The 18,287-nt window shown below is 38.4% G+C and overlaps 1 protein-coding gene across 1 annotated transcript in view; it reads left to right on the top strand.

Annotated features, from left to right (window-relative positions):
* Positions 1-16,756, top strand: part of CFAP58 (cilia and flagella associated protein 58) — a 59,587-nt gene extending 42,831 nt beyond the window's left edge. Inside the window, exons 16-18 of the mRNA XM_062580261.1 lie at positions 9,868-9,987; positions 12,031-12,164; positions 16,297-16,756. Coding sequence (XP_062436245.1) covers positions 9,868-9,987; positions 12,031-12,164; positions 16,297-16,417 — 375 coding nt within the window. The 3' untranslated portion in view covers positions 16,418-16,756. The remainder of the gene's footprint in view (positions 1-9,867; positions 9,988-12,030; positions 12,165-16,296) is intronic.
* The last annotated feature ends 1,531 nt before the right edge of the window (positions 16,757-18,287 follow it).

Raw genomic sequence — 18,287 nt, 5'->3', positions numbered from 1 at the left:
TCCTTTTTTTACCTTTTGCTTGTGCTTGGAACATTCATTGCTGAACTAGGGCTTTGTTTGAGGATTTTAACTTTGCCTGTACGTGGTAATATTATATATTCTAGTATTGGTGTTACCTTGAAGGATTAGAGTCTTTTTTTGTGAATCTTTGCCTTCTCAGTACCGTTAGTATTTGTCTGGTCCCTTTTGTTTTGACATTGATACTCTTTTTGCAATCTTTTTTGTCTTTTCTCATTTGCCCTAGATACTGATTATGTATCTAGTAGGCTTCTGTGAGCAGGGTGAAACCATTCACATACAGCAAATTTTAGGATCATTGTATTAATTCACTGTACAATTTGTCCAGGTTTCCATGCAATCCTGTCATGTTGTAATAAGTAATCTCATTTCATGATCAAGAAGGGTTAGGGTCACATATGTGAAGATCTATTTAGGGTCTATGTTATCCACCTGAAAGCTTTGTGTAAACTTTAGAAATTAAATAGTGTTTTGAAGATTACTCAGTTCTTGTGCTACCTCTCCACAGAACGGAGTTAGTTTCTATTTCTGCATATTTTGAAAATACTTCTTTGCTCATTAGTTTATTTTAGCCCTTCTAATCTCAGTCCATCTAGAATTAGAAAATGTTCTATGCTGTAGAAACTTACAGCATGATAAACTACTCTTAAAAACATACTGACATTTACATTCTTTCCCTCCTCCCACGTATGTTGCATCCCAAATGGAAAAGAATAAAGTCTTCTGATGAAAATAGCCTTCCCCCCTCCCCTCTTTTTTTGTTTATGGTCTATTTAAATAGCTCTTTCAAAAACTGGGCAGGAAAGGTGATGATAAGTTTAATGGCATCAGCTGAAGATAATCAGCTGCTCTTTACAATAAGAAAATTGTTTTCCAATAAAAATAGTAGTGCAAATACATCTGGCAATGGAAATGGAAGGCAAAGTAGATTACTTAGCACTCAAACAAAACATTTTTGATGGAGAATTTTCTCAGTGGAAGAATCTTTGTGCAGTTGCATTGCTCCCATAAACAAAAGAGATTTCCCATGATAAATGGGTTTGGACACCAGCAAGATGCAAATTTATTTAAGAAATTGGAAGAAAATGGATCAAAATAAAAAACTCTGGGGATGTGTATCATTTTTAGGTGCTCTGATGATGTTTTACCCAGAAATATTTTGGATGCCATTTACAAAGATGAGGAAGTTGCAGTGAGAGTAAAATCTCTGTAGGATTATTGGTGGGAAAAGTACATGAATAGATGATCTGATTTTAAAGTTTCTAAGAGAATTGGTGTATTTAGTTGAGTTGGAACTTGAAAGAGAACTGTATGGGTCATCAGATGCCATCCCTCCACATTATGCAAGATTGATTTAATTACACAAAACCCATCCTGGAGACACGAATGTCAAGTATAGATCTGTTTCCTACATTTTAATACACCTCTTCTCCATGCATGAGTTTTAGCATGAATAGGAGAGATTGTTGGTTTTAGATACAGTACAGTTGTTTCTAACCTACTGCTGTAGTCTAGCCCTACTGTTTCTAAAAGGCAAAGTCCAGAGCTGCTGACTTACTTGACATGGTGATCTTGGGAGCTTGGGAGACTGAATTTCATTTCTGTGTATCTTCCAGTTTTAGTGAACTTTGGCAATTCATGTAGTAACTGTTTGTGTTCAACACTTTTTGAAGAATGAGAAGGGGATCACTGCCCTGTCTGAAAGCAGTATTACAGTGTAAGTATGTTAAAGATTGAACAGCATTCTGATATGGAAAGTAGGAGGCTGTATAAGTATCCAGGTATCACTGTTATCTGCATTCTGCATCAGAGAAGCAAAAATTAACAGTGATCACCAAAGTATTTTCTTCAAATTTCTTGCATCTGATTTGAACACAGAAATCCTGAGCATGGACATACGGTGTCATTAAACTCAAAATATTTTGTAAAATGACCAATTCCTAAAATTATTACTCAGGCGGAATTGTCATTAGCTTTAAAGATAGTTTGCTAGAATAAAGCTTGAGTAAAAAATTCAGGAGTTGTTCCAGTAAATAACAAATACACTGAAAACAAACTTGTTTACTCCTCGTTGCTGTATTCAGCATGTATCTAGGAAGGAAATAAATCTACTGTGCACCCCAGGGTAAAGTATATTAATCAACCAGTTATCTTGTTAAGGGAAGCTAAATGACTTGTTGTGCTGACTGAATACATTGCTATGCACAAAGTTTGCAGCGCTGTTAGCAATCCAATATTGACTGTTAGCCCTCTAGAAGCTGTTGGAGAAGTTAAAATACTGGAGGAGTGCAGCAGCAGTGTAGCAATACGTTCACAAACCCATGTTGTACTATGTGGCTCAGAACTGGCTGCAGATCTTTATTATTCAGGCGTGCCCTTTGGCAGGCATTCTTACATTGAGGCAAATGTATTCTGCTCCTCCCTCAGCAGCAGGATATAGACAATCTACAGCATGCCATTCAGTGATTGTTTATTATTTTGTACGTTATTTACAGAAAAAGACATTTCACAGGGACAAGCTAGGTTTTATTTATTTATTTCATGACACTTATTTTCATACTCAAAAGAATGTGAATGGTGCTGTTGTTGGGAAAACACATACAGAGAGATGCAGCAATGCTTAGGCTGTTTTGAGATAGACGGTGTCACAGTTGAAAAAAACGTATAGCTTGGACAGATGATGACCCAGGTGGGCATGGAAAGAACCCTGTTCCTCCATCCTTCACTCTGAAACAGCCGAACACAAGGCATCGAGGGTGGAGGGTGACTCTCTGCCAGGCTGGGAGCATCAACTCAGCCAGTCACTCCCCATCCTGCAGCTCCAAGCACAGGGCAGAGGAGCTTGAGCCTTCCTTGGCCTGGCTTAGTATGTATAGCTGCGATTTTAAATGGGAGATGGCACAGAGAATTGTCTTCATATGAATATCAGGATTCCCTCCTTCTCCCCTTTCTTTAGTCTTGAATTTCAAGAGACAGGCAGTGGGAGCTGACAAAGACCTCTGAGAAGCATACCAGAGGTTAGCTCTAATGACAGTCAGAGGGAGGCTGTATCATAAAACATTCATGGTTTCAGAATTGCCCTGTGTGTTTCTTAGATGCACTGTTTCCTCTTAATAAGTTCCAGAGTGTAACAGGAGACCACTCTCGTCCCTGCAGTGCTTGGCATATGCAGGGAAACTCTGCTATCCTGTCGGAAAGATGTGGGTAGGCTTTGCCGCCTTGTTAGACAGGCATTTATAGGTTTAAATGGTGGCTTGACTTTGAGATGGCTGTTCAAAGGTAGCAATTCTAGAGTGCCAAGAGATAGAAGCTGCTGTGCAGTTTCTCTGGGCACCCTTCGAGGTCATCTGTCAGAGGAGAGACAGAACTGAGAGCAGAAGCCAGGTCTTCTGGGAGTCCCTGTCCCAAGCCTCCACCTACAGGACCAAATTATCATTAACAGGGGAGCCTTAGTACTTCTCATTTGATACATCTAGTATTTTTAAAGTTTAAATTGCTATTAGATAGTTAAAAGACGTATTGTTTCACTGAGGATATAATATACAGGTTTTCAAGTCAAATGGTGTGCTTTTGAAGAGGGGACTTTGCCTTGAAACTTTATATATAATAGTTATCAGCCCAGGATTTCCCACTGTTTGCCTTCTTGACTCACTCAGAAGACTTAGATTCCTTGTTGATAAGATTTGTGTCAACTTCTGATTCTCACCCAGGACACTTTAAAATGAGTTTCCATTAGAAGATGAAACAGAGGGTTGTTTGGAGTTCTCTTCAGTCTGTACTGTCAAGCTGCAGGTGTGGAAGTAACTGGAATATTTACATGAATCCATGCCTTGCCAGTAGTAATTCTCAACTTCAGGGAATACCTCACTGCATCAGTTGTGTTTTTTGTGTGTATATATGTGTGTGTCTTGTCAACACTTATGGAAGAACAGGGGATAATTAATTTGTCATCTTCTGCAATGTAAAAGATAAACACTGAGATTAAAAGAGTTACTCTGATTAACAGCTATATAAGCTCTTGTGTATATCCACAGTAAAGTGGGAATTGCTGCTGTTATTTTAGCAAGAGGCATCCATGACATTTTTTCCTTCTAATAGCTTGCTATCCTTGTGTGTCGGAGTTCAGAGGTCTTGAAAGGAGAGGAGGAGAAATAGCTTATTTGATCTTCCTTTGGAAATGAAACTGTTTTCCCACGCACTTCCTAAGAAAGATGCCTTAGTACCTAAGTTGCAATTGCACTTTAGCTGGAAATGTTTGTATTTTGTTGTTCCTGGAAGATGGTGATAATGCAGCATTCAACTCATTGTTGCAAATAAGAGTCAAGGGTGGAGACCTTAAAAGAAGCTCCAAGGTATTTTTTTTCTCCCTCATTAAGTTGTTTTGAAAATGCCAGTCAATTTTGTGCACTCTGCTCTATGCCAAAGGAAACAAATTTGCTCTTGAGAAGCATTATTATCAACTGGAGGGTTAAGTTATCTCACAGAAGTTTCATTTAGCTCTATCTAGAGTGGTGTGAATTTTGCCAAAGAAAGGGAAATTGTCCCAACCTTTCTTTCAAGTTGGTGGCAGCATTTTAACAAGAAAACCCCAAGAGTCTCATGCAGTATTAGTATCGCCACAGTGAGAAAGGACTTCAGCGTCCCATTTCAAACCTTAGTTAATTTACCCAGTAAGAGCCTCACACTGGACAGTTAAAGGAGTGTCTAGATGATGATAAAAATATAGGTTGTCTTAGGGAACTGCTACTTGCAAAGGTGTTTACTGACAGATAGGAAATAGATAAGAAACAGGAAGAGTTTTAGAAAAGTGTTTATTGAGAAAGTTCATATTGCACATTTCTCAAAATACTGGAGGCGACTTTCTTCTATTGTTACAAAATTTGTGAAGGTTAGTGTATGCTAATTTTTTCTATGCCTCATAAAATTCTTAATCATAAATGTCCTGAGCCAACAGCTACTGTATTAGATATACACATACACACAAAAAAGCATGCTGCTTATGAAGGTAAAATGACTATGATTAAGTATATATATGTATATATTTGTATATGGATTTAAGCCAGATTGCAGCCTCCTGTTTAACACTTCAGAACAGGGATCACAACCCCTCAAGGATGCTCTGCTGCTTCATGGCATCATAAACAAAATGGCTCTGGAGTTCAGCATATCTCTGACATTTTGGTTATAATGCCAATAAACAAGAAATCCCCCGTGGCATGTTGACTGACTTGTTTTCCTCAGCAAAGCTGTAAAGAACTGTAGTGTACTTATAGAGTTACTGTGTTGCTTTCTACCCCTTACTAATTAAAATAAGGACTTCTAGCTAGAATAAATGTTTTGGGGGTTGCCACCATACACAGCGTTATACACTTTTGCTCTACAACTTAATCATGCTTTTTCTTTAGCTGAAGGCAGCACACCTTCAGTTACTGGAGATAGGAGCTAACACAAAGAAAATTTACTCTAACTGAAAGCTGGAAAGGTTTGGATTTTGTATGTGTGGTTTTTGGTTTTTGTTTTTTGATTTGCATGAGAGTGAGCCTTGGGTGTATAATAGGATTTTGCAGATCTGGCTTAGAAGGCTGTTGGTGTGCAGCTATGCCAGGTAAATCTGTTGAATTATCTACTCAGGAGGACAAGCTGGTAAAAATGAAAAAGCTGGGGCTTCATGGCCTATTTCTGCTGTAAACACATCTTCATTAAGTGTATAGTCATCCATCGTCTCTGGCTTAGAGTGATACCTTGGGCATTGCTAACAAGTAGGGTCATCTCATGATTTTCCTAGTGTCTTGGAAAGGAAGAAGATGACATGAAATGGAGTCGCTTTTTTAAAGTCTTAATACCTGATGCATTGGGCTATTCCCAGTATTGCGAACTGCCTCTCCCTCCTTATGAAAGCAGTTAAATAGCTTGGTGTTACTTTGGGTCTGTGCGACAGGGAAGGATGAGCAAACTGGGCTGTGCTGGTCAGCAGCAATAACTTTTTTTGAAGTAGGGCTGTGTTTGCAAAAGTGATTCTTGTTGTTGCAAACTGAGCAAACTTGTGACAGTGGAGTCCTGAAGAATCAATGCTTTGAAGTATGCCAAACACCAGCCAGTCCTCTACAGAAGAAAATGATTTTTCTCAATTTGCTGCGTAGCAAGCAGACCAGGAGAACTCAGGATTCTGACTGAGCAGCTAGTTAAATTTAGGGAAAAACAACAACAAAAAAAAAAAAAAAAAAAAAAAAAAACCCTACAGAATTAGTGGGAGAGAGACTTAGAGATGCAGAAACATACTGTCATGGCCTAGCCTAAAGGCAGATCTGTGGGCTCCTCAGAGCTCCTCTGGAGAACAAATCTAAGACAGGCAGGGCTATTCTAAAAATAATGTGGAGTTTTATTTACACAACATATACAACAGGTATTCACAGAGGCACTGAATTTCTCTTTGGAATGCTTGAGATTTGACCATAACCCTCAATCTGAGCCTCCCAGTGTGCACTGCATACACAAAATGAATGTACCCTCATCTCTCCACCATAAGCTTGGCTTACTTTGTGTAATAAACCAATCTAGTTTGTTGAAATTATGAGCTTAGTCCTTCAGTGATACACTTGCTGAGTTCAATGGGAATTTTACCATAGGAAGGATCACATAAAAAGTTTTGGTATTAGCCCAGACTTAATCTGAAAAAATGCCCATCTCTCTTACCAATAAAAGCTTAAAATTGTTGAATCTGGTGTTACAGAGAGATCTAATGAGTCTTCTTTCAGGTCGACATGAAGAAGGGTAATGCATCTTAGCGTGTTTGCGACTTGAGGTTCTTTTCACCTCAAGAACCTGTAATTCTGGTAATATCTATGCTGTGACTGCAGTGTTGCACAAGGGTGAGGGTGTTTGTGAGGGGAGGCAATTTGGAACACATGAAGGAAACCTCTTTTACACATGCTATAGTGGTTTGACTTACTCCCACACAATGGGTGTAGGATTTCATGTAGCGTTTACTTAAAAATTATTTGCATAGCCACCAATACAAACGAATGGAGTCTACCAGCTTCTACTTTGGACAAAAACAGTGTTCACTGATTTCCAATAGACACCAAACAGGTAAGCTTACCCTCCTGTTTTTTAATTACTGCTACACTATTGATCTTCATTACTAGTTTATGACTTTCTTGTCAACACCAGGATATATTCTTTCCAACCATCTCTACTTGATTCTCTCAGACATTTTAAGGAATACACTTGCATTTTATCTGTTTTCCAGAAAGCAAGATAGATCCATCTTCTAAGAGTATTAATTCGTCTACACATTACAATTGAAAGCAATGCAGGTCCTTCCACTTATCCCAAGTTCTAGGTGATAGCTGGATATTTATGAGATATCTGCATGTAATACACATTGCACAGCTTGTCTGCTGTTCCAGTGTAGCTGAAGGGTTGCAGAAGCCAAAATATTTTCTCCTTTATTTTTTACTGTCTTTTTTTCTTGGCAGACATTCCTGATTTTATGATTTTATATATGTGGAGATTAAAGTACCTGGTTTAAGCAATGCCTTTTTTTTCTGATAGTATCATGTGCACCTTAGATTTGCTCTTGTAGATGCTGTTTTAAAATTAATTTAAAAGGTAAACACCATAATATGTGATCCGCAAATCAGACTTTTTGCATCATGGGGTGAAATGTCAAAGATGATAGAAAATGCCAACCTGTGAATACAAACTTCTGCTGATGAGGACAGAATTAAATATCCAGGATTTTCTTTTGATATTCTGTTAACATATGGTGCTTCTAACCCAGTGACATATAAATTGACTAGATTTAAAAGAGATGGACAGTGCTTAGCAAGGACGGACAGCATACACATTATAAGACAGCTGGTTCTGCCTCTGCTGGATTATGGAGACAATAGATGTTGGACAGCTAACGAGTCTCTGTTGCGTAAGATAGATACTCCTTGTAATAGAATTGCATGCTTTGTCTCTAAATGGGGTTATTATACACACCATTGCACAGTGTTTGAAGAGCTTGGTTGGCCCTTGTAGAGGGTTAGGAGAGAAATAAATTGGAAAGCAATTGCACATAAGCCCTTCAGTCTGTCAACTGCTCCATATTTATCCAAATTACCAGTGCACTCTTCCAAAATACAAATCTGCTGTACGTTCGGGGGTAGACTGTTAATACTGACCGGACACATTTTGACAAGGCAGACTTTTCATATGATGTTACTTTTAACTTGCATCAAAACCTTCCACCCACAGGAATAAAAGGTAGTAGTAGAAGCCACTTAGTGGAGATGTAACAGCTCTCTACTGAGAATGAATTCTCAGACAATGCAAACTCCAGCCTGAGTCTCAGGAGGTCTCTTCATTACTCTGAAGATGAACTGTGAAGAAATGCACTGCATTTATAAGTGGTTAACCCCCTGTACTATTCAGAATTTGAGGGCAATGTTTGCAAAAGTGATTCGTAATTGGAAGTTCTTCCTTTTTTGGGTCCCCAATTTGTGACTGTTCAGTGTGTGATTTTCAGAAGGTGCTAAGATGCTAAAACTCTCGACTCTTTATGCTACTACAGATTAGACACCCAGGATTTTACATGTTTAAAATAACCAGTCATTTTTGAAAATGCTAGCTCAACCACTGAGCAAAGTCAAATGCAGCATTGTATGGCCATTGTGAGGGCTCCTTTTCCCACAGCAACAAGGGAATTCTGTGCTAAGCTTTGCAGCCAGAGCTTCCAAGAAGGTCAGCAAAAATATTTTGTTCAAGCTGGTGTAAGTAACCACATATCCTACCTCTTGCTATTTTTGTCCTCTTCCGTTCAAAAAAGAACTTAAGTATTTTGTCTTCAGGTGTAATTTCTAGTCAACTGCTTTTCACTTCCAGCTGTCACTAATCTTTAGTAAGATTAGGATCTTACTAAATAATGTTAAATAATAACAGTCTTAGTCTGGCAGGGTAGATGATAAAAATATTGAAATGTGCAAAGCTGTGAGAATGGCTTTGTTCAGTGCTTTATTCCCCAGACAAAAAAAAAAAAAAAAAAAAAAAAAGGACATCTTCAAAACAAAGTTGAAAGCAATCTTTCAATACAGAAATCTGCAAGTTGCTCCACAGAGTGTTTTCCATTTGGGAATGGTTATACCCAATTCCCACAAGTATTGTGTCCTAATGTGAAGGAAGAGCAGACACACGACAAAGAGAAATTATTTACTGGTAGTGGTGCTAGTCCCAGCTGTTATTATTTGTCCTTCCTTTCCCTGTCTCAGGGCTCCTTCAGTTAAAGTTAAGGGTTTATACATATGTGTGTATGTATGTATGTGTATATGTACATTTAGATACACGTGTGTATGTATGTGTGTATATTTATGTGCTTCGCTGAATTCTGTTTGGAAGAAGGAGTGATTCTTTTGTATAGTTCTTGCTGAGATTTCTACAATCTGGTCACCTTGGTTGGATGGAGCTGTGATCCTGGATATAAGGAAGTGTGGCTCATGAGGAAAAAGATTACAATAAACACAGTTACTAGTAATTAATTTCCCACCCTGGATACTTTTCCAGTAAATGTGTTATGTTCTCTGTGACAAAGTGTGCTCACTAAAGACAGAGTTTAAGAGGATTTCATACGTTGTTCAAACTAGCTGGATGTTTCTCTTAATGAGCTCTCCTACTGCTATCACAACAACTTTAAATACCTTATGGCTAGCAAGGGAAGACTGACACACAGGCAGATTTGTTTCTGCAAATATCGTCCTGATTTAGTTGCATTTTTCAGTGAGGTTGATTTCATCACAGGTTGTGCTGCTGCTATAGTAGTTTCAAGTAAGAGCATTATTTGTGCTTTTCCTTCCTTCTTTTTCTTAGGAAAAGGAAAAGCTATATGTGGAATTGAAGCATGTCTTGGCACGACAGCCTGGGCCTGAAGCAGCGGAGCAGTTGCAGCTCTATCGGCACACCCTCCGAGAGAAGACAAAACAGCTGAAAGTAAGAGATGCCCTCTGTCTCCGGCCAAGAGGCTGCTGGGCTTGCAGAATTACACTCTTGGTGATCCTGGAGAACTAGGCTTTAAGAAGACTTCCAGTGATCAATGCACGTGCCTTAGCATATTAAATCAGGAAAATAAGGTTAATATTGCATCCTCGCCCAGGGGGAACCAATGGTGGTGGAATAGCTTTTTGTCACATAGTGTTTGTTTGTTTCATTAAAAAAGAGAAAAAACGTCTTACTAGAATATTAATGTGCACTATATTGCTGTGAATGCACTTTGTGCATGCGTATTTTGGGACACAGCCTATTTTCTGTTGCACTTATTCTCCTTTCCTTTTCTTAAATTATTAAGATCTTATATTAAGCAAATCAAAAGCATTTCATTTTCTTTTAAGAGGCTAGTGGAAATATATTGAGAAACTGATCTTAGATTTTTGTTGTTTCTCGTGCAACACATACACATGTATTGTGTACACATGTATGCAAAGACTTGCAGCCTTTTACAGGGGTAACGGGAGTAACCTGTCCTAACCCCTTATCACCAGAGGGAGGATTTCCTGGTTCTGAAGGAGCCTTGTGAAAAACTTCGAAGGCATGATATAAAAAAGTGATTCTGTGATAGAAGGAGTTGATCTTTTCTTGTTCTTGTCTGCATGAAAGATCACTCTCCCCAGGAGTTTGTCTGCGTTTACAGCTCCTTTCTCTGTTGAAGTCATCATCTCCTGTTCACTGCATCGTAATCACGTCTATGCTAACCATGAGGAAAAAAATGCAGGAGCAGATGGGCCCTTAGAAAACAAAGAGCCTGTTATGCAAATCTTCTTAGCTTTCTGTGGAAGAGAAAAGCAATGTACAAAATGTAAAATAGAAGCCAAAATTTAGCTAAACTGAATATGATTTGAAGTTTTCCGTACGGTTCCCATTTCTCCTTAATGCAGTAAATTGCTTCTGTGTATTTGAGGCAAAGTATGCTGTAGCGTACTAGTGTGCATGTCATTCTCTGGTGCCAGGTTAAGTTATTTTCCTTCTTAAAGCAGGAGAGCACACTGTGCATGCTCCTATTCTCTTTAAAGTTTATTGATTCACATGAAGCAGCATTGTATTCAGATTTGCCTGTGTGGATTTAATTACTTCAGATAAAATTGCCTGTGAATAAAACCCCTTAGTAAAGTTCCAGTTTGCTTTCATGCAGGCAGGTCTCACAATGTCTGCGTGAAACAAGTATGTAAGATGGTTCAGAAAGGTGGTACAAAAACTGTACATTAATGCTGTAGAATGTGATGATTTTTTATATTCTTTTAAAATTGACCATCAGTTAGAAACTGATTATGATCAGAAAGGCAGATGGTGGAAAGATTTCTCAGTAATAGTTGCTCTATTTATTGAAAGTCTAGACACTGGCAGCCTTTTCCCTAGCTGGTAAAAGATAGAAAGCACAACTTTAATTCCATCATTGCAAGTATTTAAGGCATTTTGAAATGTCCAGTTCACATTATACATCATAACTTTCAATTCTGTCTTGTTATACTGGAGAACTTTCTACAGTATAGAATACTACAATTTTCTTCAAACTGTCCAAATCTGCCATGACTGTGCTTTTGCTCTTGTAAATTATTTACATCAGCTATGCAAAATCAAGATGTTGAAATGCTAGGAAAACATTACTTGTTAAAAATGAACACCCATACCTTTTTAAAGTTCCTACCTTATTATTTTTTAAACCCATAATTTTGAGTTTTCATCTAGATTTGTGTCCAAGAATATTAAGAGCTAATATATGTATTAATAATACTATTCCAGTGATGCTTAGAGTGTATTTTACATGTTTTATTGTAGTTGGATGGCATAGCCTTAGTTTTTTAAACTGTCCTTAGAGGGGCAGAGGTGGTCAAATGAAACATCATGATGAGATAATGATGAGATGTACTAGGAAATGATGATGCCTTATAGGGTCAAATGAGAAAGGAAAAAGTGCTTGTAAAACTTACCTGTATGTGAAACTAACATGTTCTATTTCTGCTTTTGCCTTTCGTTTGTTAGGTTTTGTCTTCAGAACTGAATATGTATGAATCACAGAGCCAAGAGTACAAATATGAAATTGAAAGACTTGCCAACGAGCTTTTGAATGTGAAAAAGAAATATCTGGCTCAGAAACGCAAAGAACAACAGGCCAGGTGTGGAGTTATAACGATTTTTGTTTATCCATCTTTCTGCATAAGCCTGGTTTTCTGTTATCCTTTTGATCAGAATTGGCCAAATTTGACTGATACAATTTTATTGTCTAGTTTTCCTGAATGTTTCCCTTCATATTACTTCAGTCTTGTTTAGATTTACCTTTATCCATGGTCAGGACAAAAACACACAGCAGCAATGTTGCTGTGTCTCACATGTTGTACAGTCCAGTTAAATTTTTCATGCCAATGATATAGTGCCCAGAGGACAAAGAATAGTGTCTATTCTCTCACATCTAATGAGAAATCCTCAAACATTATAAGGATCTCAGTGCATTATGCAAGTTAGTGTTAATATGAAATACCTTGTTAAAATGAAATGCCTTATATAGAGGGATAACCTTCCTTCAGGTGGCAACTACATAATCCAGATATAAGAAGAATGTCATTGCTGGGACTGATGAGTATCCCCTTCTGAAGCTGGATATCATTTCTTCCTCAAATGGAGGAAAGTGGGCACTGCCTGTAGTCTGGCTTTGTTGGACTTCCTACTCATTCAAAGGGAGAGCATAAGAACTTTCCTGTAGGAATTTCTTGTCTTTCCTTTAACTACTGGAAGTTTGATGGCACCTCTCTGTCACTCTCAGTCCACAACTGAGCATTCAACTCTTTCTCTCAATTAAAAAAAAATGACTAGGATCTTAGTTATTCAACTTGTGATCTGTTAAAGTGACATAATTTGAAGAGGCTGAGAGATAAGACTATTCTGATAATGAATTTCCAGTCCGGGCCACCAAAATTACTAGTCACCTCTAAAAATTGAGTTATTTGACTTTTAAAGAGAAGTTTCTCAGATTTCTGCAGTCAGCTGATACAGTTACCCATTTTTTCTGTGTATGCCTTTTGCCTTTCCACTCCTTCGCTCCCTCAGCTGGTCCCTTCCTCATATGCACCAAGAACTACAGCTCTGTGTGTTGCTGAATGTAATTCAATTTTGCTTGTATCCCTTTCTTTCTTAATCATATTTTAGCTAGTAGTTTTGATGACTGAATTAGCAAAATAGTCAGTAATAAACAGTGACCTTTGTTCATCTGCAAATTACATAAGGTTACCTTAATGTTTAGAATTAGCAACAGTGCAGTGCAGTACTAATGGCCTTCCTGGAGCTATAGGATCAATACATGAGGCTACCATAATGTCTGGTAATCCATTTCCAGCAGCTAAGTATCCTCTTCACAATAGTTGTGATGTTTGCCTTTGAATCCTGGCTTCGTGTTTCTTTCTGTTCATCTGATGAGAAGAAATTCACTAATGTTTTGTTGTTGTATCTTACCTAAATTAATTTCTGTCATAGCTATTGAATAAAACACCTTTTTGGGAACATAGGTGCTTTAAAAAAGAAACTCAAAATATTGTGTGAGATGATGGTGGTTGAACTTGGGTCTGTTAATTATCCACAGTCAGTGGAATTTCCTGGTGTGTGTCAGTTAGTGCCAGACTCATTGCACTGTTTATAGGCTCAGGGTAGGTATCTCTGCCTTTAGTCCAGTGTGACAGGTTGTTCTGCCTGTAAACAGGCATGATTGCAGTTCTATAAACGTGATGTCTTTGTGACACCTGTTTTTTGGAAATATATCCACATACTGTTGATGTGCTTCTTCAGGACCGTAGCATCTCCTTACATCCACTGCTGGCTCAGAAGCTACCAGCACTGTACCCTCGGCCCTGGCTCACGCTTCTGTGCCGTGTATGGCAGCCAAGGTGCTGGACTTGTGCTCTGAGTTGTTCCTCACTGTGAAGTTCTCCAGACAGACCTGTTAGGCCACATCCTGCTTTAAAGGCTAGTAACTCTCAAGGCATAACTTGGCACATCAGTCCCAGATAACTGCAACTTCTGTAATCTCTAGACTCCTATTTGTGTTGCCCAGCAGCAGTGGAACAGAAACAACTGTCTTACGCAGTCATCTTTCCCCAGACTGCTCCCTATGCATGGCATTTCATTTGCTTTCTGCAATAGAGATTCAGTTCTGCAGCCAGACCCTTCCCCAAGGAGTCTTTCACCCCCTGACGTGCAGCTGTTCTGCATCGTTCCCAGTCTCAGGCTGTGCTGTAAAGGCAAAATCTGGCATGTAGACACTAGCCAGAGAGCCAGGGCTGTTTGATTCTTCTAATCTCAGGTTGTTCTAAATCCCGAATGACAGGTAACCACTGATTTGGTCTCTATCATGCTGGCTAATGTTAACACCGTGTCTGAAACAAATGTGGCTGGTTTTGTTGATAAAAAGAGGATCCTGTAAGGACAACAGCATTAGCAGCATTATTGACTACACTGGTATGAAAGAGAATTTATACTCTCAGATAACTCCACACAAAGGTATCATCTAAAGCTTTTATTGATTCAGACAAGACAGTTCTGGTTTGTTATTTAAAGTCTTGATACTGAACTAATGCAGTTTTCCATGGGATGCTGAAGGAATATAATAAGTGACAACAGGAATTTAGCTTTGTTTTGAGTTCAAGCTGAAAATCCAGTGTTTGAAATTTTGCTTGTGATTTTGGAATCCTCTTTTTCTACTTTCTGATTCTGAATGTCAGCTTTCCCAGATGCTTTGGCACTCTTTTCCTCACTCTCCCCCTTTTCTCCTCCTGCTTCTTGCTCCCTTTCTGTTTCATTATTCTTCCTAGTTGCCTCTAGCACCTGCATGTCAGTTTGATCCTGGTAAGGATTTGTAAGAAAATGTGAAGCTAGCTTAAATCCGCACCAGAGACCTGATGTTTCAGCCCAATGCATGTAAATAACTGTACTGCATAATGTCAGTAGTAACCGAGAGGTTTTGCACCTGGCTGCTTGCACATTAATTCTGCATAATGTGTCACAGTTCTGCTGCACAGAACTTTCCGTACCCATGAGCACCTCTTTGAGCTGTCTGCATGGGAGCCCGGAGCCAGAATGAGCATGAACTCTGGACTCCTTTCTCTCCCCAGAGTTGGAAGTCTAACAGTGGAATGGGATGAGCCATCTAAATGTAGCATGCTAGTTCTTAGTTGTGTTAGCTGGCACTTCTATTAGTGCTACATTGGTATCATCTAAAACATTTACAAATGATTTTTAGGTTTCAGTTCATCTGAGCCATCTTGCATAGCTAGTCATCCTATGAGCTTCCTTCTCTCTCACCTAGATAGTATTATTGAGGGAGAAACTGAAAAACACTAATTCTAGGAAGTCTTTCCTATTCCCCTATGGGGGCTGGGGGTGCTAATCAATCAAGACTAAATTTTGCCAAAGCCTAGTTGCACTCATGTTTGTGTTTCAGTCTCAGTGCCTGTGAAATAAAAGCAATGGTACTGACCTCCTTTGTAGAGCATTGAGACCACTACTGTTATAAACTAGTACTTCATAAAGCCCCATTTGGTTAATTATAAATATCTCAAGACCTAGCTCTGAAACCTCCAGGTATATCACAGCAAGTTTGAAATACTGTCCTTGGTATTTGTTCTGCTGTACTTACCTCACCAGCCTCATTAGAGAGGAAACCGTGACCCCTTGTTCTGTTCTTTTAAGGCCACCAAATTCAAGCTCTCTCGGGTCCTCAGACAGAGCAGGTTCCTGGGGCTATCAGTGCACACACAGCACTATGTTTGTTTTCTGCAAATGTAGCAGGCAGGATAATTATCACTAAAACTTTGTTAAAATGTGAAGACAGATAACAGTATTTATTCATTAAAATTCAACAAAGGAAAAATATCTCCCCATTGCGCCTTTGATGAATGTAGCAGTTTGTTTGAAAACAAACGTATACTTGCCAGAATGGGATGATGATTAAAAATCTGAAGTCATGGAGCTCATGCACAAACTTGTTCTAATGAGGTGCTCTAACCATTTTGGGGGCTAGCAGTAAGAGAGCTCATTTGTTTCTGATTTTTAATAATTACAAAAAATATCAGCAGTCTTGTAATTAGATCCAAACAGACACCTAGTATTGGTGGTTTAGCTTAACAGGCTTTAATCAACAAATTTTTAACGATCTTTAGATACATGGTTGCATCAAAGAAACTTTGGAGGACACAGATTTCCTTAATTTCTAAACAGTTGGAATGAAAAGAATTTTTTCCTTTTCTTTGTTTCTATTTCAAGGGAGAAGGAACGATCCTTGACTGACACGGAGTCTGAGTTTTCACGGCACAGACCTGATGTTCCTCGCTTCACTGGAGGGGGCTTTGCCCTCAGCAGACCCCTTCCCAGTGTTACAGCCTAAGAACGGACTCACCTCATTGCATTCCCTCTCCCAGTTCCTTGCTAAACTCTATTTGTATTGTGATGTTTGAGAAATTATAATTTAAAAAGTAATCCAGGATCATCTTTCCCTCTGAAATCACTGTATTGCCTTCAGAAAAAGGCATTTAATAGTAGAATTAATGTAATTTTGGTCTGCTGAGTGTGGACCAAATTCTGCCCTTGTGATGCCAGCAGAAATCTGCACTGGTTGAGCTACTGTATGGTGGAACCCATGCTGACATATCTTCTTCAATGCTGTATCTCTTTATGTACCACTGTGACGCCACAAAATGCATTAATATGTAGTTATTTACTCTTTATCTACCTCTGTTGCAAACACTTGCTCCATTTATCCTCTGACTCAAAGCCTCTAAAAGGCATGAGAAAACAGAAAAGAAGAAAAATTAATAACTAGGTGTTCCAAGCCTACTGAGCAAATCCAAAACTGACAACTCGTTACTTAGATGAGCACATGTAACAACCCTTTGTGCAGGTAGCATGTAATTTGGTTTATTCAGTATTTGCTACAGTTGTTAGTAAGATCAAGGAAGTTTTTGGCCACAACGTACATTATTAAGAATGTGATTCTGTTTACTCTGATAGACACAAAGTGACATAATTATGTCTGTTCAACCAGGGAGACTATACACACTGTCTGGAACATGCTGTTCTCCCGTATAAATCCTTCCTCCTGACTGAAACCTGGACTCAAAGCATAACAAACTTTACTCTTTATTTTCTAGGCACTTGGGCATTTTCATAACTTTCAGAAATTGTTTTTGTAATACAGCGGGAGCCCTCCAACCTTTTCAGCCAAAAGAGATTTAATTATCATTCATTAACAAGTGAAATAACAAAGTCACTGCATGAGGTGCTGAAGTATAGAAAACTTTCTAGCTGTAAAAGAAAATGTTTTGAAACTGATTTGTACATGGAAGCTCTTTTCCAGCCTGAGGGATAAAAATACTTGTCCAAAGAGATATGCTGATAAATATTTTACATGCACAAAAAACCCTTTGCAAAGATTTTGATCTTTCCTTTGGTGGAATACATAATTAAATATTAAAGCTACTGTGGGAAACTTTTAATGGAAGTGTTTAATTCAGAGGAATCAAGTTAAATACGACAGGGATCTACTTTGCTTTTACATCAGGGACTGGAACACTTAGTCATCAGATTTATTGTATTTTTCTTTTGTTCCCCAAATGCTCTTATTGCTCTTTCACTGTCAAATATATTATGCTAAAGTTATCAGTTTAGGGCAGTCATGCTGTCTGAATCGTGTCTTTTGTGAGCATGACATGTCCTTATAGTTACGGTAATTCAGTCACAGTAAAATCAGAATAACTGGCCTGTGCCCTTAAGTTTGAGAGGATCCCAAGTAAATTTTAGCTGAGGCTTTTAAAAGAAGGTCTTTGTTAAGGTTCTGAGTATGCAGCATGGAGCTGGACTCTGCCATGCTTACTGATCCTGGAAAATAATTTGTACTGGAATAAATTGACAAAGACAGATTTATTAATGCACGTGAATAGGAGAGGCACTGTTAGACTTGGAGAATACTGTCACACTATAGAGAAGCAAATTATTTATGACACTCTGAACTGTACATCATCTAACTTAATTCAGAGATAATTCAAGTCTATGTACATCTTTCTATCTGTTTGATATCAGGATTTAGAAGACAAGGCGTTACAGTGGTTACAGCCTCGGGAGCGAAGCCAAGCAAATGGAATCTGTTCCCTTATTGCTTATATTTTTATGAATGCACTAATAAAACAGCTTCTTCTATATTTATATGTATTTAATAGTAGCTTCCATTGCATAGATTGGACTATTTTTAGAGTAAGATG

This window comes from Rhea pennata, chromosome 7, assembly GCF_028389875.1.
Source record: "Rhea pennata isolate bPtePen1 chromosome 7, bPtePen1.pri, whole genome shotgun sequence".
NCBI classification, from domain to species: Eukaryota; Metazoa; Chordata; class Aves; order Rheiformes; family Rheidae; genus Rhea; species Rhea pennata.
This window is presented reverse-complemented; position numbering and strand designations above follow the sequence as displayed.